At 44.1% G+C, this 27,716-nt stretch overlaps 1 protein-coding gene across 5 annotated transcripts in view; it reads left to right on the top strand.

Moving 5' to 3' along the window:
- Positions 1 to 27,716, top strand: part of NOS1 (nitric oxide synthase 1) — a 412,853-nt gene that overhangs the window by 146,484 nt on the left and 238,653 nt on the right. For 4 of the 5 annotated variants that reach the window (XM_033956098.1, XM_033956097.1, XM_033956099.1 and 1 more), the window contains exon 2: positions 9,735 to 10,911. In XM_033956098.1, the coding sequence (XP_033811989.1) occupies positions 10,193 to 10,911 (719 nt within the window). In that variant the 5' untranslated portion in view covers positions 9,735 to 10,192. Of the gene's footprint in view, positions 1 to 9,734; positions 10,912 to 27,716 lie in introns of those variants that run through there. The other variant, XM_033956101.1, reaches the window with a different exon arrangement.

The following is a 27,716-nucleotide window of genomic DNA, read 5'->3' as shown; positions in this document are numbered from 1 at the left end:
ACCGTGCTGAGCTCTACGCTTGTGGAGATGGCGCGGTATACAAACCTAAGGTTTAGTTTAGTTTTAGTTTAGTTTAGTTTCTGTGTCCAAAAACCCATTCCCTCCCCCACCTCAGCATCTCTTTCCCTCCCTTCCTCTCTCCCAAGTCCCTCTTTATCTTCCAAGCTCCTTTCCTATAACCCTTCATTGTAGCTCCTTTTCAACCTAACCCTGTAAACCGTGCTGAGCTCTACGCTTGTGGAGATGGTGCGGTATACAAACCTAAGGTTTAGTTTAGTTTTAGTTTAGTTTCTGTGTCCAAAAACCCATTCCCTCCCCCACCTCAGCATCTCTTTCCCTCCCTTCCTCTCTCCCAAGTCCCTCTTTATCTTCCTAGCTCCTTTCCTATAACCCTTCATTGTAGCTCCTTTTCAACCTAACCCTGTAAACCGTGCCGAGCTCTACGCTTGTGGAGATGGTGCGGTATACAAACCTAAGGTTTAGTTTAGTTTTAGTTTAGTTTCTGTGTCCAAAAACCCATTCCCTCCCCCACCTCAGCATCTCTTTCCCTCCCTTCCTCTCTCCCAAGTCCCTCTTTATCTTCCTAGCTCCTTTCCTATAACCCTTCATTGTAGCTCCTTTTCAACCTAACCCTGTAAACCGTGCCGAGCTCTACACTTGAGGAGATGGCGCGGTATACAAACCTAAGGTTTAGTTTAGTTTAGTTTCTGTGTCCAAAAACCCATTCCCTCCCCCATCTCAGCATCTCTTTCCCTCCCTTCCTCTCTCCCAAGTCCCTCTTTATCTTCCTAGCTCCTTTCCTATAACCCTTCATTGTAGCTCCTTTTCAACCTAACCCTGTAAACCGTGCCGAGCTCTACGCTTGTGGAGATGGTGCGGTATACAAACCTAAGGTTTAGTTTAGTTTAGAATAAATGAAAAAGGCAAAGTTTAAAAGCCCCCCAATGCTGGCTTTTCTCTTTCTCCCTCTCCACTTCGTATCGTTTTCCGTCTATCTTTGGGGTTTGCTTGGTGGCATTTTTAGGGTTATATTATGCAGTTGGTAGATTACAATTGGCATCGCACAAATTTGTGACAATCCTGACAGCACTGCAGTTTGGAAAGCAGCAGCAGCAGCTGACCGAGATTTCAGCGCACGGCTTTGGGAAGCGACATGACCGCTCAAAACAACATTTGTTCTGCTCTTCTTAATATGGAAATGAAAAGCTGCTCAACCAACGCAGCACAAATGTGTAGGAATCGTAACCTACAACTCGCTTTTGTCCTGTGTTCGCAGGGGAGGAAGGGAGGTGAAACCAATACTTAATGGACTGAGAGGCAACATCCATGGACAGAGGCTAGGCAGGCGCTTTATTGCCGGCCTTTTTAGAGCGAGAGAAAGGAGCCTACCCTGAAAGCAATTTCCATAACGCTCAGAAAACGGGGAGCGCTAGGAGAATTTATTGTGCCAACTGGTGTTTGGGTTCTCGCAAGAGCCGTTATTTTCTCCTATGTCAAGGGAGCAGACGTTTCCAAAAGCTGTTTTCCCCTATAAATGGCTAATTACGTCAATATAAATTGGCCACACTTTATACAATTAAAAGTCCACAAGGAGGGGTGGGGAGTAGGGAACAAGGGAGGGACGTCACCGCTGAAAATCTGACTGGCAGAGAGATGAGAAGGCAAAGCAAACTCCAGAACAAGTTAGCAAATGAACCATCACCTACCCACATCTTGGAGGGGGGAGAGTGTGGCGCAGTGGTTAAAGCTACAACCTCCACACCCTGAGATTGTGGGTTCAAACCCCCACTGCTCCTTGTGACCCTGGGCAAGCCACTTAAGCCTCCATTGCCCCAGGCCACTGGGACAGACAGAGAAAAATGTAAACTGTTCTGAGCTCAATTTAGAAAACTGAATTAAATAAAATAAATAGTATGATTTATTTGTTTATTTTTATCAATTTATTGTAAATCATTGCAATGGAAATAATTAACACATCCATCCAGTTATCCACTAATAATAGGAAATGGATCTGAGTGGAAAAACATTATGAAAATGAGAAGACGCGAGCTATTAGTTTCACTTTTACTTTCAAAAACCCATCAACAGGGAGATTTCTGTAGCTCAAATTAGCCTCGGATTCATAAGAACAAAGTTCGACAAGTTCCTGCTGAACCATAACGTACGCAGGTGAGGCTGGACTCATTTAGAACACTGGTCTTTGACCTAAGGGCCTCCGCGTGAGTGGACCACTGGTCTGACCCAGCAGCGGCAATTCTTATGTTCTAACAGGGAGATTTCTGTAGCTCAAATTAGCCTCGGATTTGTGAGTCTAAGCCAGGGCTGGATATTGAGAACCACAACCAGAAAACGCATGAAATCTATCTGCGTACAATGGAAGGCAATCTCATGCCTTTTCATCGTGGAAATCTTGAAAACCCGACTGGGTTGTGGCCCTCGGGTCTGTGGTTGTCCTTCCCATTCCCTCTTCTGAATCTGACTGCACCAGTTTTGAGCTGCATAATAACCATTTAAGACTGATAGTGATAAAATATAGGGTTACAAAGAGGATGGATTGTGAAATCTAGGCTTTACTTCCGTTGAAAGCAATGGGAGTAAAGAGGACGGATGGAGACATCTGGGTTTTACTCCCACTGAAAGCAATGGAAGTAAAAAGACAATGCAGACACCTCGAAAGAATATGGAAAAAACAGAAACAAGACCAAACAAAAGTAGCATGGAGAATCCAAATCAAATAATATAACATCAAACTAAAGGAAAAAAGGAAAGCATACTATTCCAAACTAATAGGCACTGAAAACCCAGACTCAAAAATACTCTTCAATATTGTAAGAAAACTCACAGACACCAAACCTTTCCTAGCTACTCAAGGAAACCAATCTCCTTCAGCTCACCAATTAGCAGACTACTTCAAGCACAAAATCACCAATATCAGATCCACATTCAACAATTCATTAACCCTCCTCGATGAGATTATAACAACACCAACAATAGATGAAGCCTTAGTAGCTGACAGAACGTGGACTAACTTCCCCAAAATACAATGGAACGACATGACTCGACTATACAACAAATATAGTAAAACTTCTTGTGACCTAAACAGCTGCCCATCGTACCTGCTAACAACCGCATCCATCAAGTTCAAAGCTAACCTCATGAACTGGCTACAATCCACGCTCACAGATGGTCACTTCCCACCAGAACTAGGCGAGATTATTATCACCCCCATACCGAAAGATCCCAAAGCTCCAAACAATAATCCAGCCAACCACAGACCCATCGCATCAATCCCATTATATATCAAACTACAAGAAGGTCTTGTAGCACAATACCTCACCAACTACTTAGAAGACCACAACATACTACACCCATCACAATCAGGTTTCAGAAAAAACCACAGCACAGAGACACTACTTGTATCTCTAATGGATATAGCACACCAACACCTCAGCAAAGGGAACAGGATACTACTTATCCAACTAGATCTTTCAGCAGCTTTCGACCTAGTGGATCACAACATACTACTCCAGATACTAGACGCCATAGGGATCACAGGTTTGGTACTCAACTGGTTCCAAGGCTTTCTAAAAACTAGAACTTATAAAGTAAAGACAAAAGACCACATATCTGACCCTTGGTCAAACCCCTGTGGAGTACCACAAGGATCTCCATTATCACCCATACTTTTCAACCTCTACGTATCCTCACTGGGCACCACTCTAGACTCCCTAAATATAGTCTCATTCAGCTACGCAGACGACATAACAATCCTTCTCCCCTTCAATACCCAAGACCCCAACTCATCAGGACGACTGAAAATAACTCTGGAAACGGTAGAAACATGGATGACCAACCACAAACTGAAACTGAACACGGATAAAACCAAATTCCTGCTGCTAGAAAAAGACAAAGAACCTACCTTAACTGATCTGACGACAAATGCAATCACATACCCAATACAGCCAGCACTCAAAATCCTGGGAGTAACAATAGACAGGAGATGCACAATGCAGACTCATACTAACAAAACCATCCAAAAAGCCTTCTACACCATGCGCAACCTGCGAAAAATAAGAAAATTCTTTGACAAAATTCAATACAGGATCTTAGTCCAATCACTTGTACTAGGACTTGTAGACTACTGCAACAGCCTTTATCTACCCTGCCCCGCTTACATGACCAAACAATTACAGACAGTACAGAACACAGCACTCAGACTTATCTACTCGCTAGGAAAATACGATCACATCACTAATGCCTATCTCGACTCACACTGGCTACCGATACAAGCAAGAACTCAATTCAAACTATACTGTTTATTATTCAAAGCACTAAACGGAACAGCACCTCTCTACCTAAACAGCCGCCTAACCCGAAACCTCTCAACTAGAGTAAGGAGAACCCAGACTCCATTCACCTACCCCTCACTCAAAGGCACAAAACGCAAAAAGCTATATGACAACCTACTTGCTACACAGGCCGCGAAAATTGACCCCACCATATCCAAGCTGCTGACCACAACTACGGACTACAAAGCGTTTCGAAAAGATATAAAAACCATACTATTCAAAAAACACATCCCAATATTATAATCTACCATCATCTTCTCTCCCTTCATAACCTACTGCAACTCACAACCAACTGCAACTTCGTCCCCATAGGCAACATCTAATCTAGCTGCATCGGGCGTAAAGCCAATTCATATCTAGAAACACAGTCTCCCCAAATACCGAAAAAATCAGATATAGCAACCTAGGAACAGACGATTTTTGGTAACATAAGATTATGCGTTGTAATATTATGTAAATTAACATAAGGTTATGCGTTGTAATATAACATAAGGTTATGCTTTGTAATATCATGTAATGTAAGTTATGCAATGTACTGGAATAATAAGGTAAAATAACATAAAATAACTCTATGTAAAGTCTTGTAAAGTTATGTAAGATAAATTATGTAAGATAAATTATGTAAACTTAATGCAAGTTATGCAAGCACGGTAAGGATAATGTAAAGTAACACAAAGTAACTCCACGTAAAGTTATGTAAAGTTATGTACGTAAAGTTATGTAAAGTTATGTACGAAAAGTTAAGTAAAGTTAGGTTTGCAAAGTTTGTAAAGTTATACAAATAATTGTATTGTCATCGCCTGGAAATGTCCAGCCATCTTCTAATGTAATCCGCTTAGAACCGCAAGGCACAAGCGGAATAGAAATCACTAATGTAATGTAATGTAAAACTCGGATGCCTCGATCCGTCTAACTTTTTCTGGAACCATATGGTAACCCTAATAAAATATCACATTATACTCCTATGTTAAATTTAATTCTTGGCTGCAGAAATGGAAGAGAGAGAGAGCCCTAATTCAGACCTGCTGTATCCCTGATAAAATACCCCCAATCAGTACACCATACTCTCACTCACTCAATCAATCAATCGACTCCAACATCCCCACTATGAAGTAGAAACCTCTCACCCCAATCCTTCTCCCTCACCAATGAAACACCCCAGCACCTACCGTTGTGGATAGTGGGGAGGGGGGGCAAGGAAAGTCCCAGATAATCCAGCTCTGTCACCATATTTGGAAGAGGGGGAGATTTTCTCAGACACCAGCTCCTTTTTAGAGACTGCCGGAAGCATCGTTCATGTGTAAGTGTCCCTAAATATAAATTAAAATGTGCATTTGGAATAATTAACACCCAGGACCACTCTCTTCTCTGTGTTTATCATCTCTGTCTCCTTTGCTGTATTTAGCTATTAAAAATGTGCGGCTGGGGAAAGTTGGAGGCCTTACTGCACTTCCTTCCTTTACCCCGCTGCCCCCGTCTGCCTCTCTGAAGTAGCAACATAAATTTGGGCTTGGTGAAATGATTGTCATTTTTTTCCCTCACGAAGCCTGTTCACTCATTCATTCATGAAGCTGGGCTTCAGTAACAAATTTGCATCGCTTACGAAAATGATTCATGTCGGCTAAAAATAGACCCAGACAAAATAGTTGTCAAGCCCCATAATTGATAGACGTACTTTATCTTTAATGCTTGTATTTTCTTTCACAGTTGAGAAGTGATGGAAAAAATAAAATATAATTTTTTTTAAGGTAGTGTTACTAATAAATACTATTTTGGATAACTTTATTGTTGGTTAAAGTGAACCATTAAGTGTCCCTTTATCATCCTAATTGTTGTTTTATTCCAGACATAATATTGGTGCTTTAAAGATTTTGAAAGTGACTTCTCTGGAGGAGCTCTCTTTAAATCTTGTGGTACTCCTCAGAATCCCCCCCATCTATACTAGAATGGTAACTTTGTCATCTCCACATTAGGAATCTTGTTTAGACAGCAAAGAACGCTCTACTTAATTCAGAATATGATTGCAAAATTGATTTTTTTGGTAAGAGAATTTGATCATGCTACGCCTTTGTCGATGAAGCTTCAGTGTCTTCCTGTTGCCGTACGAGTTGAGTTTAAGATTTGTTGCCTGGCCAGGTTGTGGAGCTTTTTGCTACCCAGGTTTCATTACTAGGATCCTCCTTTACCAGCAGAAATTCTGCCCGGTTGCTTTTGATTTTTCCCACTATTACAGGTGCATTTAGAAGAAATCTTTCCCCTTTTATGCAGAGAAAATTTGGAATTGTCTGCCATTAAATGTTCGTCTTATTCCCATAGATTCGTATATTAGTTTTTCTAATCTAATTTAATCTGCAGTTTCTGTGTCGTTCTACACCTAACGAGGTTCTAGGTTACTTAGAATGTGATTAGGAGTACTCAGCAGTTATAAGGGAAACACCATTCTAAGCGGAGATCACCTAATTACGATGTAGCCAGCTATTACAAGACTGGAGAGAAGACAGCGCTAGATGAGGTAGATGGGGAGGACCATGTGGAATGTGGAGTATATTTCCTCGAAGAGATGAGTTTTTAGTTTCCTCCGAAATCCCAGGTCGTTGGGTTCTATCTTGATGGTTTTTGGAAGTTATTGGAAATATTTTCTGTTTTAAGGATTTCTGTGAAGTTATAGAATGATAATTCTTGTTTTCTTCTGTTCAAGTATCTGCAGTGTTTGCCTTGAACCTACTGTGACGGAGATAAAGCAGGAGAAGCATTTTGGTACTATGTAGAATGAGGTGGTTCTCTATGTAATATAGGGATCTCAGCCTACAGGTCAGTACGTTGTCTGCATCCAGCAAGAAAAATATCCATCCTTCGCATCTTTTCTTGAGGCTAGGGGGTCTCTACCTCTAATCCACATATCATAAACGTAATACATTCGAATAGCAGGTCTGTTATTGAGATAGCTTGGGGAAGATCCAATGCTTATTGCTAGGATAAGCAGCACAAAATCAGTTTTTCTCCTTGGCATCTTGCCAGGTACTTGGGACCTGGGTTTGGCTACTGTTGGGCCTTCGATCTGTCCCAGTAGGGCAATTCTTATGCACTTCATTACTCTAAAGAGGCAGTTATTTCATCTTTACAGTATACGGTTGACTCTGCTTAAGTGCACGGCCTTTGGACTGGACCGCCACATGCGCTTAAGCAGAGGGTGCGCTTAACAGGAGTACGACTTGTCAGTCATGAAATAACAGTACACTGTAGGCAAATAGTTTTTTGCTTCATATGCCTTTTGCTGGGGGATGGGTGAATAGAGCCTGTGTTCTCCTTGTTCTTGATGTGGTGTTTCTGATTAGGTGGTTGTTTAGGTAGCTGGGACCAGTTCCATTTAGGGCTCTGAAGAGGGTGCAAAAGAATTTGTATTGTAGGCCCAGAAGGCGAACCCCGCCCCCCTTAAATATGGGCAGGAGGGATCCCAAGCACCCTTCCAAACCCTGATCGCACCACTGAACCCCTGATCATCCCCTGAACACCAGACACCCCCCCACCAATGTACCTTAATATTGGCCGGCCAGCTGGGTCCCAAGCCCGGCCAGCCGGCAGGCCTGCCATCCTTGGAATGGCAGGCTTAGGGCCTGATTGGGCCAGGCGCCTAAGACCCCACTCGTAGGCGCCTGGCCCAATCAGGCCTTAGGCCCGCCATTCCGAGGATGGCCGACCGGGCTTGCAATCCATCCGGCCAGCCAATGTTAAGGTAAGTTGGGGGGTGTCCAGGGGGCGACTGGGGGTTCGGGGGTACGCCTTGGGTAGGAGGGTCTGGGATCCCTTCTACCCGTATTTGAGGGGGGTTTCACCTTCTGGCAGGAAAGCTTGGGCTCCTTCCTGCCGGTATTATTGGGGGGAGGTTTGGGGGGGTGTTAGGGGGTGGTGGCCTGCACCTTGGCAGGAGGGCTTGGGATCCCTCTTGTTGGTAGTCGCGGGAGAGTTGGGGTGCCGGCAGGAGGGCTTGGGATTCCTCCTGCCAGTATTCGAGGGGGGGCGGTTGTGCCTTCAGCAGGAGAGATTAGCTATCTCTCCTGCCGTGATTCGCTGCAATTCTTGGGGAGGGGGATCGCAATCATGGTAGGAGAGATTAGGCATCTCTCCTGCCACAATCGTTGCGGGGTGGGGGGGGGGGGATTCTGTAACCGGTGTTGTTTTTGACAGAACCCAGCTTTTAGGCGAAGGACTGGTCCTTCCTTCGCCTAAAAGGTCTGGTTTTGGGTGTTTGGGACTTGGGCAATTTTTTTGGTTGGGAATGTGTGTTAACTTTAGACGTTGTGGTGGTCTGAGTGATTAAACCTCATTTTGGACTTTTTTTTTTTTTTTGAGAATGGACATTTTCCCTGTTGCTACTTTCAGCGTTTAGGGGCTTAGCCCAAAAGGAGACTTAGACTTTGTTTTTATTATGCCCCTCCACGCTTTTATTGGTTATTTGACTATATATTTGCTTTGAAGTTACTGCTTGATTAATATGGTTTTGGGCCCCAAGTTTTTCCTGGTAGCTTGGTTTTAAGTACTTTGCTCTATTGTTTCATGTCTATGTTGCTCCTTTTCAATTTGTAGAAATGCAGCCCTTCATCTATCAGTTTTTGGGCGTAATATTCAACATGCAGCGGCCACCGTGGGCCTTTCTTTACCAAGTGGTTTTGCACCTAATGTGCCTTAACTTTGGTTTTGAAAATGTGAAACGGATGTCACTTCCACACCCCTTTCTATAGACTCACACTTGTCAAAAGTTTAAAGGACTTGGTGGTTGTATGAGACGGCGAAAGCTTGTAGAGGGTTATGAGCCTTGAAAAAACCCGTTGGCATAGATGTTCCTACAAACTGACCACCTGAAGGTAAAAAGTTAAAAGCTAAGTACCTTTCTTAGAAATGGTTGTTTACAAAATGTTTAAAAATAACTTTTAAAACAATTCAACTGAGGCAGTTAGAAAAGTTGGACCCAGTGAAGATATAGTGCGTGAAGCCAGATACAGTGAAATGTTTTGAGTATCGTGGTGGCACTTCTGAGGGTTGGTGAATATTGAAGAAACTTTTGACAAAGGGGTGTGGAAGTGACATCCATTTCACATTTTCAATATACAGAGTTTTGCTTGCACAAGAGCGATTATATAAAGATATAGCGCTAATCTTCAAAATTAACTTTGGTTTTAGCATGCTAGGTGCAAACCTTAGTGTAGCTATCTGCTCTCCTCCTCCCATTCTCTCTTATTCTGATACAAATTTCTTTCATTTCAATTTTGTTTATATACCACCTCTTACCAAAACATGGTTGCAAATCTGCGTGATGATCTACAAAAATGGTGATGGTCTTCAAGTTACTAAAAATGTTGCTTTTTTTTCTCTTCTTCCTTTTTTCAGATATATTGTGTCCTCCAGAAACTCAGACCTGTTGCCCTAAGATATCTATGAAATAGCAAGATGCCTAAGACAGGTGACAAAGAAAATGTTAATTATAATTGACAGGATGCTAAATCTCAATTCACATCTTCAAGAAGTCCCGCATTCTTTGACTTAGTTATCGTACAGATACATCTCTCTCACTTGGTGGTACAGAAACTCCTCTGAAACTTTAGAAATTCATTCTATGAATATAAAAGAATGAACGAAGTTGAGTATCTGCAGATAATACACCTGGAATCCATGTTGACAAATTTACACCTTTACAGCACTTCCAACTGACTTCTTTATTCAGACTGCTGCCTGTACTAAACACAGAAGGTCTTTCTAGCTAGATAACTAGATATAAAGTCAACAGACAAAAAAAAATCCATCCTATCATCGTATAACTTGTATACTGCAGAATATTGGAGCTGACCATGGAGGACTATGAGTTCAGTGTACAGCAATTACAGCCTAATGTTATTTCAGTCCGACTCTTCAAACGCAAAGTTGGAGGTCTTGGATTTCTGGTGAAGCAACGTGTCAACAAACCCCCAGTGATCATCTCGGATCTGATTCGGGGAGGGGCAGCAGAACAGAGTGGTCTTGTCCAAGTAGGAGACATTATTTTGGCAGTTAATGATAGATCATTAGTAGATGTCGGCTATGAATCTGCCCTGGAGATTCTTCGAAGCATTGCCTCCGAGACCTTTGTTGTGCTTATTCTGAGAGGCCCAGAGGGTTTCACCACCCACTTGGAGACTACTTTCACCAGTGATGGGAAACCAAAGACAATCCGAGTCACCCGACCTGTGTGCTCCAATTCAAAAGTGGTTAACCTGTCCAGTCAAAGCATCTATAGCAAAGATCAGTCCCAAGCAATGGACAGTGCTACAAGCTCAGTTGGTTCATCATGGAAAAGGGAAAATGGACAGGACATCAACACATTGGTTCACCTCAACGGCATGGCCTCCACTGTGATAGGAGAGAGCAGTGACGATATAAGCTGTAGCCCATGCATAAATGGCAAGGATGAAAACGATATCTTCAAAGAAATAAAGCCAGTTGGGAGTCTTTTGCAAAATGGAAGGAAGGAGCTCAATGGAGGAGGAGCATCTAAGGTAGAGGTGAAGGATGCTGAAATCCAAGTAGACAGGTAAGTGTCTCATTTATTTCAACTGAGAGAAAAGTACCAGGGACTGGGAAGCTGGGGGTTCGATTTTCATAAAAAGCTGAGCTCCTACATGTATGCTCTATTTTCTGTCAAACTTTTGAGTTGTTTTGAGTTGAAAATTCAATTAATTTAGGAGCTTAAAAGTTATATCATTCATTTGCTTAGATTTGAGCCTAATGCTAAAAATCGGTGCAAAGCTTCTACATTTTATTCCTTGCCCTAAATCTATTGTACCCTTGCTTCCATCTACTTCTCATTCTCCTAAATTTAGGAGTTTAATGACATTTAAGGATAGAGTTTTCTATTTGGCTCTAGTCAGTTTTCAAAGAGACCAATTTAGAATCATAACTCTCAAAGTTAGAGCATAAATCCTTTACATATCGGGACCTAGTTAAACAAGCAGTAAGTTTTCCACATTTAACTTCTCGCATGACTTCAGCTGCATTCAGAACACTGTGCAAGTTTTAGATACTGAAATAGTAGCTCTGAACGCTATTCTCTCTAAGTTGAATGGAAGTCCTCCAACTGTATTGCTGCCAGCTGTAATATTGTATTTTCAATCTCAAGAGACAGGTTCCTGTGTGTGCGCTATAGGACCCTGGGATGCACTGGGAGGGGCTTCTGATTGGCCCAGGCACCTGAGGCTCCTCTCATCCAAGATACAAGGGGGGTGGGGATGTCAGGCTTGGAGGAGGGGTCTCTCCATGGAGGGGTACAGGGGGAGGGATCAGTGGGAGGGGGAAAGAGAGAGAGAGAGAGGAATTGGGAATCTCCCTGCCAGTTCAGCTAATCATGAGCCAGCAGCATTCCCTGAAGCCATGGTTTCAGGGATTAATGCCAGCTCAGCTAATTGGGGATTCCTCTGCCAAAATGAGCTGTTGGCAGGCTGTGGACTATTGTTGGGATCCACTGGTAAAGATAGGTGCCAGAAACATAAGCTAGGGATTTTCAGGCTTATATCACACCTAAGTGTCGCCGTACCTTAAGAAGGACATAGTGATACTCGAGAGGGTTCAGAAAAGAGCGACGAGATTGATAAAAGGTATGGAAAACCTTTCCTATGCTGAAAGACTGGAGAAACTTGGGCTCTTTTCCCTGGAAAAGCGGAGGCTTAGAGGGGACATGATAGAGACTTACAAGATCATGAAGGGCATAGAGAAAGTGGAGAGGGACAGATTCTGCAAACCTTCGAAGACTACAAGAACGAGAGGGCATTCAGATAAATTAAAAGGGGACAGATTCAGAACCAATGCTAGGAAGTTCTTCTTCACCCAAAGGGTGGTGGACACCTGGAATGCGGTTCCAGAGGGTGTGATAGGACAGAGTACGGTATTGGGGTTCAAGAAGGGATTAGATGACTTCCTGAAGGAAAAGGGGATAGAAGGGTATAGATAGAGGATCACTATACAGGTCCTGGACGTGATGGACCTCTGGTCTGACCCAGCAGAGGCACTGCTTATGTTCTTATGTTCTTAAGTAGGTGCGTTAGGCTGCCTAACGCCACTTCCGGCATGGCTTGATTGTTCTATACTTGGCTCGCATAAGAACATAAGAATTGCCTTACTGGGACAGACCGAAGGTCCATCAAGCACAGTATCCTGTTTCCAACATTAGCCAACCCAGGTCCCAAATATCTAGCTAGATCCCATGGAGTAAAACAGATTTTATGCTGCTTACCCAAGAATGAGCAGTGGATTTCCCCAACACATCTCAATAATGGCCTAGGAAATTATCCAACTCTTTTTTAATCCCTGCTAAGCTAACTGATTTCACCACATTTTTTGGCAACAAATTCCAGAGTTTAATTACACTTTTTGTGAAGAAATATTTTCTCTAGTTTGATTTAAATCAACTACTTATTAGCTTCATTGCATGTCCCCTAGTCCTAGTATTGAGTGGACGGGGCAAAAAAAGGAAGGAAAGAGCTAAAAAGGAAAAATTAGTATGTCAGAGACAGATAGTATATATTGAGGATCTGGATCACTACTGGATATCTGAGTCTGGCCACTGAACTAATTTAGTGTGTTAAAAAACATACAGACTGTTGTGCTCTGAGTATTGACAGGATATTGTGTTCCAAGTAGCTGCCTCTCTGTAATCAATCCATAGACTAAATGCTGGTTCACTTGGGGGGAGGGGAGGGGTGGGAGGGGGTCGGTACACACAGATACTACTACTTATCATTTCTATAGCATTACCAGGCATACGCAGTGCTGTACACCAAACATGGAATAGATAGTCCCTGGTCAAAAGAGCTTACAATCTCATTATGAGAGACAAACTGGGCAAAAAGATGCTCAAGTGGGGAATTACATAGGGAAAGATCTCTTTATCTTCCTGGTTATTGGTTATATCAAGTGCCAGTATATAAAGTCAGACAACTACTTCCTTCACCAATCAATGCCTGTTTATATTCCATCTTCCCTCCTAGACAGATTACAGGTACGCATACACAGGCATAATCAAATTAAACCACACATAAAAGCTCACTGCAAGTCAGAGTATCCAGCAGGGAAGTGAGAAGCACTCTTTCCCCCTGGAATTCGCGAAACGGAAGGCCCGTAGGGTATGTGATTACTGCGCTACCTTCGGGAGAGTTGTGACATGTCACTATAAGTACTGTTTTGTTTTTTTTTGTTTGTTTTTTGGGGGGACCGTTTTGTGTGTGGTGTTTACTATAGACAGCGCTTGAATTGAAACGTTACTTTTTGAAGAACCTCGTCACCAGGTTCACTACAGATGTATTTAATGAAACATAGAAACATAGTGGCAGAAAAGGGCTTTAGCCCACCAAGTCTGCCCATTCCAAGTATTTGTTACCGAATTTACTCCCTTAAAGATCCCACGTGAGCATCCCATCTTCTCTTAAAATCCGTCACGCTGCTGGCCTCAACCACCGGCAGTGGGAGTCTGTTCCACTGATCCACCACTCTTTCGGTGAAGAAGTACTTTCTGGAGTCTCCATGAAACTTCCCTCCCCTGATCTTCAGCGGATGCCCTCTGGTGGTCAAGGGTCCCCTAAGACAGAAGATATCATCTTCCGACTCAATGCGACCCGTGATGTACTTAAACGTTTCAATCATGTCTCCCCTCTCTCTTCGTTCCTCAAGTGAGTACAGCCGCAACTTCTTTAGTCTTTCTTCATACGTTAGATCCCTTAGCCCCGAGACCATCCTGGTGGCCATTCGCTGAACCGACTCGATCCTCAGCATGTCCTTACGGTAGTGTGGTCTCCAAAATTGAACACAGTACTCCAAGTGAAGCCTCACCATGGATCTGTACAACGGCATAATGACTTCAGGTCTCCTGCTGACAAAACCTCTACGGATACAACCCATCATTTGTCTTGCCCTGGAGGAAGCCTTCTCCACTTGATTGGCAGCCTTCATGTCCTCACTAATGATCACTCCTAGATCACGTTCTGCCGTGGTCCTGACCAAGGTCTCACCATTTAGTGCATAAGTTCTGCGCGGGTTTCTCCTACCCAGGTGCATTACCTTGCATTTTTTAGCATTGAAGCCTAGCTGCCAAGTCGTTGACCATCGTTCTAGAAACAATAAGTCCTGTGTCATATTGTCAGGTAATAAGCTGTTGCCTACTATGTTGCAAATTTTGGCGTCATCGGCGAATAGTGATACCTTTCCCCTAAGCCCTTGCGTCAAATCTCTTATGAATAAGTTGAATAGAATCGGGCCCAAGACTGAGCCCTGCGGCACTCCACTGAGCACGTCCGACGCTTCTGACGGGGTACCGTTCACTACCACCCTTTGTAGTCTACCGCTCAGCCAGTCCCCAACCCATGTAGTTAAAGTGTCTCCCAAACCCATCGATTTCAGTTTGTTCAATAACCTTCGGTGTGGGATGCTATCAAATGCTTTACTGAAATCCAAATATACCACGTCAAGTGATTCCCCGGCATCCAGTTGTCTAGTCACCCAGTCAAAAAAGCTAATAAGATTGGATTGGCAGGATTTACCCTGGGTGAACCCGTGTTGGTGGGGATCACGTAGGTTTTCCTCATCTAGGATTGTGTCAAGATTCCGTTTGATCAGTGTCTCCATGAGTTTACACACTATAGACGTGAGACTCACTGGCCTGTAGTTCGCTGTCTCTGTCTTGCTGCCCTTTTTGTGGAGTGGGATTACGTTGGCGGTTTTCCAGTCCAAGGGGACTCTTCCTGTGCTTAGGGAAAGATTGAAAAGCACAGATAATGGTTCCGCCAGGACTTCACATAACTCCCTGAGCACCCTGGGGTGTATGTTGTCCGGTCCCATGGCTTTGTTCACTTTGAGTCTTGATAGTTCGCTGTAGACGCTACTGGCCGTAAATTCGAAATCTTGAAACAGGTCTTTCTGGCTATCTCCCGTCTGAAGCTGTGGACCATCTCCCGGTGCTTCACATGTGAAGACTGAACAGAAATATTTGTTTAGTAGTTCTGCCTTGGCAGAATCTGATTCTGCATAGGTACCGTCCGATTGCTTCAGGCGTACAATCCCATCTTTGTTTCTTTTCCTGTCACTAATATAGCTAAAGAAAGATTTATTCCCTTTCTTAATGTTCAGTGCTAGATCTTCCTCCATTCGGGTTTTGGCCTCTCTGACTGCTTTTTTGACAGCTCTGGATCTGTCTAGATAGTCCTCTTTCGCTTCCTGTTTTCCTAAATGTTTGTAGGTGATAAATGCTTCTTTTTTCTTTTTAACTAGGTCTGAAATTTCATTGCTGAACCATTGGGGTTTTTTGTTTCTCCTGCGTTTGCTTACTGTTCTTATGTAGCGGGTTGTTGCTTCATGTAGGATGGACTTCAGAGTCGACCACATATCCTCTACATTGTCAGCTTTTTCTTGTTTTTGTAACTCTCGATGGATAAAATCTCCCATGCGGTTGAAGTCTGTGCCTCTAAAGTTGAGAACCCTCATTGCTGTGTGTGATTTAGGGAAACCTTTCTTGAGGTTGAGCCATACCATATTATGGTCGCTGGAGGCCAGTGTATCACCTACTGAGACTTCTGAGACGCTATCTCCATTGGTGAGTACTAGGTCTAGTATTGTCTGGTTCCTGGTGGGCTCCAATACCAATTGCTTGAGACGTGCACCCTTTATGGAAGTTAAAATTATTTTGCTGCTGCATGTAGTCGCGGAGAGTGTGTTCCAATCTGCGTCAGGCATGTTGAAGTCTCCTAGCATTACTGTGTCTCCGCGCAGTGTGATGTTCTCTATGTCCTCTATTAATTCCATGTCTTTGTCTTCCTGTTGCCTGGGGGGTCTGTATATCACACCAAGGTAAAGGCATTTTTCATACCCTCTGGCCAGGTTTACCCAGAGGGATTCCCCGGTGTATCTAGCATCCGTGATTCTGATAGTTTTGATGCTTTCCTTAGTGTACAGTGCTACACCTCCTCCCGTTTTACCCTCTCTATCGCAACGAAGTAAGTTGTAGCCCGGTATAACCATATCCCACCCATGCGAGTCTGTGAACCAGGTTTCAGATATCGCTATTACGTCTAGATCGGCATTTATTATTTCAGTCTCCAATTCTAGAATTTTATTTCCTAAGCTGTGTGCATTAACATACATAGCCCTCCATATCTGTGAAGAGTTTCCCTTATGAGTCTGTGTGTCTCCTAAATTAACATTGATAATTTTCCCTGACTTATTGTGGATATTATTATTATTGGTACCTATCTTAGACTCAGAAGTGTGAGTGTGAATTGCCTCCTCAGGGAGGTTCCTTACTGCTTTGGAATATAAGTATGTACCCTCCCCCAACTTACCTAGTTTAAAGCCCTGTGGAGTAGGCGGGCCAGTCGATGTCCAAATACGTTCTTACCTCTCCTGGTTAGGTGGAGTCCGTCTGGTCCTTGTAGTCCCTGGAGCGTCTCGCCGTGGTCTAGGAATCCAAAGTTCATCTCTATGCACCATTCACGGAGCCATTCATTGGTCTGTTGGATGCGCTCTTCTCTGGCCCTGCCTTTGTTTCTCACTGGAAGAACGGATGAGAAGACCACCTGTGCTCCTATCTTCTTCAGTTTCTCTCCCAGTGCTCCAAAGTCTCTGGGAATATTCTCTGTAGTATTCTTAGCAGTGTCGTGAATGAGAAACATGGGAAAATGATCATTAGGTTTTAGAAGTTTGTCTAGACTGGTGGTGATATCCCGGATCCTGGCTCCGTGGAGACAGCAAACCTCTCTTGACAGCAAATTAGGCCTGCAAATTGGTCCCTCGGTGCCCCTTAGCATGGAGTCTCCAATGACTACAACCCTTCGATCCTTCCGGGGTGGTTGGTCTGCAAGCCCTGAATTTGAAGTTGTGAGCTGGGTATCCTCCTGATCCCTTTCTGTTATTTCCTCGGAGGTTCCTTCTTGTAGGATCTGAAATCTATTGCTGAGGGTGAGTTGTGGTATTGTTGTAGAAGTACCCTGTTGGGGAGAAAAAGAAGAAGAAAGTGAGAATGAGGTGGGTTTTCTTTGCTTGCCCGTAGAGGAGGTTACCAGTTGCCAAGGTCCGGCATCTCCAATCATCTCCTGTACTCCAATCGTTGTATTTAGGGCTGTGGTTTTGGGCGTGTCGAAGATGGACCTGTCGTGGGTTCTCTCTGTGATGTGTGACAGTTCCAGGATGGCATCGTCGATGAAAGCCTCGTCGTCCCTGATGCTCCTCAGGCGCTTTACCTCCTCCCTGAGGTTCAGCAGTTCCTGTAAGATGTCCCCGTCTATGTTTTCATGTCCCAGCTCCTCTGTCTGCGTATAGACTGTAGTATACCTTGGGAGGGGGGGAGGGGGATGGTCTCGGTCTGCACAGAGACCTCCACCCTCTGATCCTTGTCACTTTCTTCCTTCTGCGTACAGACCTTGGCCATCCCCTGGGTCCCCCCGGATGCTGGAGTGTTGATCTTGATAGTAGTTTTGGTGTTCCGCGTCCTCCCTGCCATTTCCAATTTCTGTAAAGAGAAAGAGAAATGACTATTGAGATTCTGAGAATGTACTAGATATGCATTAGAGCCTATTTAGTGAAATTCTGTTATTAGGAAATGCATCTCAGTGGAGTTTTTTTCAGCCGATGATTGAGGGTGAGCCCACTGTTTTGCGTTCTCTGTTGGGCTCTTTACATCTGAGACCTTTTTCTCCACTGTGTACCCTGAGAGTGTTGAAAAACTGGGCCTCTTCTCCCTCGAGCAGATGAGATTGAGAGGGGACATGATCGAAACATTCAAGATACTGAAGTAGACTTAGTAGATAAAGACAGGTTGTTCACCCTCTCCAAGGTAGGGAGAACGAGAGGGCACTCTCTAAAGTTGAAAGGGGATAGATTCTGTACAAACGTAAGGAAGTTCTTCACCCAGAGTGGTAGAAAACTGGAACGCTCTTCCGGAGTCTGTCATAGGGGAAAACACCCTCCAGGGATTCAAGACAAAGTTAGACAAGTTCCTGCTGAACCAGAATGTACGCAGGTAAAGCTAGTCTCAATTAGGGCACTGGTCTCTGACCTAAGGGCCGCCGCGGGAGCGGACTGCTGGGCACGATGGACCACTGGTCTGACCCAGCAGCAGCAATTCTTATGTTCTTATGTAGTGTCTGGGTTCTAGGATTGATTGAATCTGAATGGTGCATTTTGAGTAGAAATTAAATTGTCTATTGTGTGGCAGCAGAGATAGCATTGTGGGAGAGCTGGGGGGGGGGGGGGGGGGGCGAATATCTCATCTCTCCCTCTCCCACTTCATAGATGTGCTGTCATGGGGGTGCGTCACTTAGCTCAATTCAGCATCAAGACTTCTAGATCTCCACAGCTCAGAAAATGCACACTTTCCAGAGAGCAACGCTTTTCTTTCCTGAAGAGCAGGATCCCTGGTCCTGGCATCAGGTCAAGTTCAAAGTCTCCTGGTTTGCTTGAAAATAAATCTACAAAAAGCCACACAGTGACTTGGACATGTATTTATTTGATGTTTTAGCCCATCCTCCCAAAGGAGCTCAGAATGGGTTACAAATCAGGGACTGTCTGTCTTGATGGGCTCCCACTCTATCTAATGTACCTGGGGCAATGAGTGTCTTGCCCAGAGTCACAAGGAACAGAGCTGGGTTTGAACCCACAGCCTCAGGGTGCCAAGACTGTAGCTGTAACCACTGTGCCACTCTCTCCTCTGTGGCTTACGTGGCCTTAGACTTCAGTCTCAACAGTCTTCTGCTTCAAGGGCTGCCAAATCTCTGCTTTTTGCCCTTCCTTGTAACCTTTCTTATTCTTTTTTTTTTTTTTTAATGGGATATCCAGAACTGTAGACAGTACTCCAGATGTGGTTATACCATGGACCAATACCAAGACTTGGCTGTGATTGCATGTGATGATCTTAAAGTGGCCAAATGGGTAGAAAAAGTGCTCATGAAAGCTGGAAGGATGTTTGGATGCAAAGGGAGAAGAATGGTGAGGAAAGAGAAGGTGCCGATGCCTCTGTATAAGTCTATGGTGAGATCTCGTTCAAAGGGTTCTGTACAATTCAGGAGATCCCACTTTCAAAAAGACATAATCAAGATGAAGCTGATCCAGAGGCAGCCTACTAAAATGATCAGTGGTCTTTATCATGAAGCGTGCGGGGACAGACTTCAAGATCTCAATCTGTAGACTTTGGAGGAAATATGATAGAGTGGTTTCCAACCCTGTCCTGGGGGGCCATCAGCCAGTCAGGTTTTCAAGATATCCCTAATGAATATGCATGAGAGAGATTTGCATGTAATGGAAGTGACAGGCATGCAAATCTCTTTCATGCATATTCATTAGGAATATCCCGAAAATCCAACTGACTGGTGGTCCCGCAGGACAGGATTGTGAACCACTGGATTAAATACCTTTTGTGTTGTAAATGCGCTTGAGTTGAGTCTCTTTCAATTGAAAGGAAGCTCTGGGATGAAGAGGCATAGGATGAAGGTGAAAGGGGACAGATTCAGACGTAACTTGAGGAAATTCTCCCTCGTTATTCGCAGGGGATACGGGCAGAGCCGGACCGCGAATGGCGAAAAACCGCGATTATCTGGCTCTGACCCACCCCCATCTCCCTGCCGCCTTCCCGGCCTTACCTGTTGGTCTAGAGGGCTTTCGGGGCAGAGCGATCTTCCTACTCTCCTGCCCCCTGCAGATTGCCATGAGGAAATGGCTGCTGTGAGTTCCCATAGTCTCTCGAGACTACGACGGGAACTCCCTACAAAAAAAAATTGCGATTATGTGAAATCGCGAGTGCAGAAACCGCGAATGGGGAGGGGGAAGTGTACTTCTTAGAATTGATAGCCTTTCTGCGGAGGTGGTGGAGCTAAAAACTGTATCTGAATCCAAGAAGGAGAGGAAGAGAGAATAGATGGCACTGATAGAATCTGCATTTTTGTTTAAAATACTGTGTTTTAGGTGGTATAGAGCCTATATTTCTGTCTTACTAGTATTCAGCCATTGTTTTCTGCTGATTAGGTGGAGAAGGGAGGGGCTCTGTTTTACTTCTAAGGTTAATTGCATTATCTTTGGGACATTGCTGTGAACAAGGCTGCCCTGTAAACATCTAAAAGCTAAGTTACTCAGCATTTCATATTCTGCTCTTTTCACTGGTTTTCAGCATTATATCTGCTTAATTTCTCTTCTCCTCCCTGTTTCTTACTAAAAAAAAAATATAAAAAAGCACAAAAAAATAAATCCTTCTCTTTCCTCTGTTAAATCTTATTTCCTCTTCCTGCATTTTTGTTTAAAATACTGTGTTTTAGGTGGTATAGAGCCTATATTTCTGCCTTACTAGTAGTCTTACTTATAGTCCCACCAACCCCAGGGACCACTATTCATATATAGAGACCCATATAATCAGGACTACTCAAATCAAGTCACTTCACAACCAATCAAGATGACCTTTATTCTATGCAATCACTGTGGTGCTTTAATTCCAAGACATACTATTTGGAGGCTTAAGGCTTGCCCCATCTGTCTTCAACTTGCCAGTATTAAGGAGGAGCTCTGCAAACTTAAACAGGAATTGAATACAATTAAAGCAGCTTCCATCACTCCACAAAATCATACCAACTTACCACCTCTACCTCAAAGAATAAAATAGCCCAGGAATAAATGGGTCACAGTAGGCTCAGGAAGACTGCGACATGTAACACAGAAACATCCACCTTCACTAATATTACCTCTACAGAATTCCTTTGCTCCCACTAGTGCACTGCGATACTCAGGAAAACAGAAGGGAGGTGGGACTGGAACCAATGAAGGTAACTCAAGAGAACAAGCGCACCCTAAGTACAAATAAAAAAGCCAAAAACAGAAAACTATTACTGTTGGGGGATTCCATCATCAGAGGCATTAACCTTGGAACACAGGGCGAGGAGACCAAAATAGTGAAATGTCTTCCAGGATCCTCAGCTACCAGGAGTTCCAGGCAAATACTGACTATAATTAAGGAAGAAACTAAGGATTTTAACACTGATGTTGTTATCTATCTGGGAACAAATGACCTGGCCAACAACTCCACACTTGCAGCACAGAAAGCTTTTTGGGAGCTTGGTGAGGGCGTGAAACCTTTTGTAAAGACTTTAGCTTTTTCTGAAATACTGCCTGCATATGGAAAAGGAGAGCAAAGAGTGAAAAACACAGAGGACTTTAATAGATGGCTCAGAGCCTGGTGTCATCAAGAAGGCTTCAGGTACATAGGAGGATGGGGAAATACATGGAAGGACAAGAAGCTATATTGCACTGATGGGCTACATATTACTACAGCAGGAAAAAGAAACCTTGCAGAGAAATTTAGACCATATTTTTCTAGGCATTTAAACTAGAAGGTGGGGGTGGTGTATGTACGAAGGACAATTATAGAGACCACCCCCGGCAAAAGAAAAGATGTGATAGTAGTAAAGGCTGCAACATAAGCAATAACAGCTACTCATTTCTTAGTATTGCAACGGAAAGTGAAACGACACAAAAATCCATACGAAAAAGGAGATTATCGCTGAAAAATAGCTGGAAAGCGATGACCACAAATGCTCGCAGTCTAAGCAACAAAGTTCATGATCTGCAAGCCCTGATATTAGAGGCAGATCTAGATATTGTTTCTATCACAGAGACATAGTTCAGTGAATCACATGGATGGGATGCAAACATACCGGGATATAATCTTTTTAGGAAGGACAGAGATGGTCATAAAGGTGGAGGAGTAGCTCTATGTAAAGATCAATATCCAAGCGACCGAAATGCAAGGGACCTGGGGAGAGGAAGAAGCGATATGGATTGCTCTGAAAAGAGAAGATGGAACTTCTATCTACGTGGGTGTAGTCTACAGACCTCCGACTCAATCGCAGCAAATTGATAAGGATCTGATTGTGGATATCCAAAAGTTTGGAAGGAAAGAGGAGGTTCTGCTGTTGGGAGATTTCAACCTGCCAGATGCGGACTGGAATGTTCCGTCTGTGGAATCGGAAAGAAGTAGGGAGATTGTGGATGCCTTTCAAGAGGCTCTGCTCAGACAAATGGTGACGGAACCCACAAGGGAAAAAGCGATATTGGATCTGGTCCTCACAAATGGAGAGAGTATCTCTAATGTTCGAGTGGGTGCTCACTTGGGTAGTAGCGATCATCAAACGGTTTGGTTAGATATAATGGCTAAAGTGGAGAGCGGCCGCACGATACTTAAAGTCCTAGATTTCAAACGTACGGACTTTAATGCAATGGGAAAGTACCTGAAGAAAGAGCTGTTAGGATGGGAGGACATAAGAGAAGTGGAAAGACAGTGGTCTAAGCTGAAAGGAGCGATAAAAATGGCTACGGACCTTTATGTGAAGAAAATCAATAAAAACAAGAGAAAAAGGAAGCCGATATGGTTCTCCAACCTAGTGGCTGAGAAAATAAAGGCGAAAGAGTTGGCGTTCATGAAATATAAAAAAAACCAAGAAGAGGAGAGCAGAAAGGACTACAGGGTGAAACTGAAAGAAGCCAAGAGAGAGATACGTTTGGCGAAGGCACAGGCGGAAGAACAAATGGCTAAAAATGTAAAAAAGGGAGATAAAAATTTTTTCAGATATATTAGTGAAAGGAGGAAGATAAAAAATGGAATTGCTAGGCTAAAAGATGCTGGGAACAAATATGTGGAGAGTGATAAGGAGAAAGCAAATGTGCTAAACAAATACTTCTGTTCTGTGTCCACAGAAGAAAATCCTGGAGAAGGACCGAGATTGTCTGGCAAAGTTATACCAGAAAATGGAGTAGATTCTGCGCCGTTCACGGAGGGGGGTGTTTATGAGCAACTTGAATAACTGAAAGTGGACAAAGCGATGGGACCAGACGGGATCCATCCCAGGATACTAAGGGAGCTCAGAGAGGTTCTGGCGAATCCTATTAAAGACTTGTTCAACAAATCTCTGGAGACGGGAGTGATTCCTGGGGATTGGAGGAGATCGGATGTGGTCCCTATTCATAAAAGTGGTCACAGGGATGAAGCAGGAAACTACAGGCCGGTGAGCCTCACTTCAGTTGTTGGAAAAATAATGGAAGTATTGCTGAAAGAAAGGATAGTGTATTTCCTTGAATCTAATGGGTTACAGGATCCGAGGCAACATGGCTTTACAAAAGGTAAATCGTGCCAAATGAACCTGATTGAATTTTTTGATTGGGTGACCAGAGAGCTGGATCGAGGACATATACTAGATGTAATTTACTTGGATTTTAGCAAAGCCTTTGATACAGTTCCTCATAGGAGGCTGTTGAACAAACTTGAAGGGCTGAAGTTAGGACCCAAAGTGGTGAACTGGGTCAGAAACTGGCTGTCGGACAGACACCAGAGGGTGGTGGTTAATGGAAGTCGCTCGAAGGAAGGAAAGGTGACTAGTGGAGTCCCTCAGGGTTCGGTGCTGGGGCCAATCCTGTTCAATATGTATGTAAGTGACATTGCTGAAGGGTTAGAAGGAAAAGTGTGCCTTTTTGCAGATGATACCAAGATTTGTAACAGAGTAGACACCGAAGAGGGAGTGGAAAATATGAAAAAGGATCTGCAAAAGTTAGAGGAATGATCTAATGCCTGGCAACTAAAATTCAATGCAAAGAAATGCAGAGTAATGCATTTGGGGATTAATAATAGGAAGGAACCGTATATGCTGGGAGGAGAGAAGCTGATATGCACGGACGGGGAGAGGGACCTTGGGGTGATAGTGTCCGAAGATCTAAAGGCGAAAAAACAGTGTGACAAGGCAGTGGCTGCTGCCAGAAGGATTCTGGGCTGTATAAAGAGAGGCGTAGTCAGTAGAAGGAAGAAGGTGTTGATGCCCCTGTACAGGTCATTGGTGAGGCCCCACTTGGAGTATTGTGTTCAGTTTTGAAGACCGTATCTGGCGAAAGACGTAAGAAGACTTGAGGCGGTCCAGAGGAGGGCGATGAAAATGATAGGAGGCTTGCGCCAGAAGACGTATGAGGAGAGACTGGAAGCCCTGAATATGTATACCCTAGAGGAAAGGAGAGACAGGGGAGATATGATTCAGACGTTCAAATACTTAAAGGGTATTAACGTAGAACAAAATCTTTTCCAGAGAAAGGAAAATGGTAAAACCAGAGGACATAATTTGAGGTTGAGGGGTGGTAGATTCAGGGGCAATGTTAGGAAATTCTACTTTACGGAGAGGGTGGTGGATGCCTGGAATGCGCTCCCGAGAGAGATGGTGGAGAGTAAAACTGTGACTGAGTTCAAAGAAGCGTGGGATGAACACAGAAGATTTAGAATCAGAAAATAATATTAAATATTAGAAACATAGAAAGATGACAGCAGATAAGGGCTACAGCCCATCAAGTCTGCCCACACCATTGACCCACCCTTATAAGTCTACTGGCCCCCTTAACTCTACTGACCTGCTCTATTAAGTCAATATCCTAGCGACCCTATTCATTGGTATGACCCTCGCAGTGATCCCACATAGGTATCCCATTTATTCTTGAAGTCTGGGATACTGCGGGCCTTGATCACCTGTACTGGAAGCTTGTTCCAATGCTCTATCACTCGTTCCGTGAAGAAGTACTTCCTGACGTCTCCACGAAACTTCCCTCCCCTGAGTTTGAGCGGATGTCCTCTTGTGTTCGAGGGTCCTTTGAGAAGAAAGATATCATCTTCCACCTTGACCCGTCCCGTGATATACTTAAATGTCTCAATCATGTCTCCCCTCTCCCTACACTCCTCGAGAGTATAGAGCTGCAATTTGTTCAGTCTTTCTTCGTACGAGAGACCTTTTAGCCCCGAGACCATCCTGGTGGCCATCCGCTGAACCGACTCAATTCTGAGCACATCTTCACGGTAATGTGGCCTCCAGAATTGCACACAGTATTCTAGATGAGGTCTCACCATGGCTCTGTACAATGGCATCATGACCTCAGGCTTCCTGTTGACGAAACTTCTCTTGATACAACCCATCATCTGCCGTGCCTTAGATGAAGCCTTCTCCACTTGATTGGCAGTCTTCATGTCTGCACTGTTGAACACTCCCAAGTCTCGTTCTGCCATAGTCTTGGTCAAAGTTTCTCCATTCAAGGTGTAATTTCTGCATGGATTTCCATTTCCGAGATGCATAACCTTACATTTCTTGGCGTTGAAGCCCAGCTGCCAGATAGAGGACCAACTTTCTAAAGTACGGAGGTCCTGTTCCATTGTATTCTGTAGATTGTAGCCGTTTACGATATTGCATAGTTTGGCGTCATCAGCGAATAAGGTTACCTTACCTTGAAGCCCTTGAGTCAAATCCCTAATGAATATGTTGAAGAGAAGTGGACCCAGGACAGATCCCTGCGGCACTCCGCTGGTCACTTCCGATGTTTTAGAGAGGGTACCGTTAACCATCACCCTCTGAAGTCTGCCACTTAGCCAATCTTTAACCCTTGTAGTTAGTGTTACTCCTAACCCCATCGATTCCAGCTTGTTCAGCAGTCTGCGGTGTGGGACGCTGCCAAAAGCTTTGCTGAAGTCAAGGTATACGACGTCCAAGGACTCTCCCGAGTCCAGCCTTCTTGTTACCCAGTCAAAGAAGCTGATAAGATTGGACTGGCAGGACCTACCCTCGGTGAATCCATGTTGACTGGGGTCCCGGAGATTGAACTAGGCCAGTTACTGGGCAGACTTGTACGGTCTGTGTCTATGTATGGCCGTTTGGTGGAGGATGGGTAGGGGAGGGCTTCAATGGCTGGGAGGGTGTAGATGGGCTGGAGTAGGTTTTAACAGAGATTTTGGCAGTTGGAACCCAAGCACAGTACCGGGTAAAGCTTTGGATTCTCGCCCAGAAATAGCTAAGAAGAAAAAAAATAAATAAAAAAATTTAAATTGAATCAGGTTGGGCATACTGGATGGACCATTCGGGTCTTTATCTGCCGTCATCTACTATGTTACTATGTTACTATGAACATAGGAGGGCTACCATATGGCTCCAGAAAAAAAGGGGACGGATTGAGACATCCGGGTATTGCTTTCAAATGGAAGTGAAACCCGGATGTCTTCATCCGTCCTCCATTTTCTGGAACCATATGGTAACCTTAGTCTTCATCTGCCTTCATTTCTCTCTGTTTCATGTAAGTTGTATTCTCAATTCCTAACATGCTCCCTATAGCGATTCCAAAGTCTTTATCCTGAGTGGTATGAAGCCAGCACCGTTTCGCTTTTCCGCTGCCGTCTCGATCCAGTTCTCTGGTCTGCCAAGGTTCTTCACGGGCTGCTTTTTCCTGGGTGCATTTGCAGATTCAATGGGCCTCGGTCGTGGCTCCCTTTTCCAGATAATTAATGAATGTTAAAAAAGAATGTTCTTTCATAAGCAAGGCCACAAGTAACTCTTGTGTGCCAGAACTAGATAATTAAGTCTTCTCTTTTTCTACAGAGAATTACTTTTATATAAATTGTGTGCATTTCATTAACCAGCAGAATAGAAAGCTGTTACAGAGAGGTGAAGCAGGCTGTGGTGTTAAAATGGACCATTCTGCAGAACATTTAAGGAGCACTAAGGACTCCTTTTACTAAGTCGCGTTAGGGCATTAACGCGTGGAATTGCTGCGCATGCTAGCGTTGAGCTGGCGTTAGTTCTAGCTGCGTAGCATGGGTTTAGCGTGCGCTAAAAACGCTAATGCAGCTTAGTAAAAGGATATATAATGCCCTGTGACTAACTATATATTATAAGAGGGAGAGCAAGAGAATATATGTGTATAGATGGACAAAATCACATCACATACCATTTCGGCTGTTTTGCAACTACTGTGTTTCCCCCGACACTCCCAGACTCCATCCCTGACACTAGTGCTGCCCGATTCAGCAACCCTCCCATCCCGGTGAGACCTGACATACCTCTGCTCCGAGGCCTCCCCAAAACATCATCAGTGATGCGGCAGAGGGAAGGCCCTGGCCCGTTCAGAGCACTACTGCCGCTGCTGTGTTTGAGTCCTCGGAGGTACGGTAGGTCAGTCTCCCGGTGGGAGGGTCGGAAAGACGCTGCACAAGGGGATGGGTGAGAGAAAGGAAAGAGGAAGAATTGGGGTGGAGGAGAGGAAGGGAGAGAGGATTCTTGTACATGAAAAAAATAAGGCATCCCCCTTTTTGGAGCCAAACTTAATATAACACCCGGCCTTATTTTGGGGGAAACATGGTAGAAATGGCCAGAATTGACATAACCCCTGTAAAAATCAAGGCCACACACGCAGTCAAATTTCTCTCTGCCTCACTCACACGCCACCATACAGATCCCTTCCACATGCACTCCCTGCTGCTGCTGTTACTGGTTCCCCCCCACCCCCCCTTGAAAATTTTCTTCCATTCAACGGTAC

The sequence above is a fragment of the Geotrypetes seraphini genome, chromosome 8 (genome assembly GCF_902459505.1).
Source record: "Geotrypetes seraphini chromosome 8, aGeoSer1.1, whole genome shotgun sequence".
NCBI classification, from domain to species: Eukaryota; Metazoa; Chordata; class Amphibia; order Gymnophiona; family Dermophiidae; genus Geotrypetes; species Geotrypetes seraphini.
The sequence above is the reverse complement of the archived record's forward strand: the minus strand, read 5'-3'. Positions and strand labels throughout refer to the sequence as shown.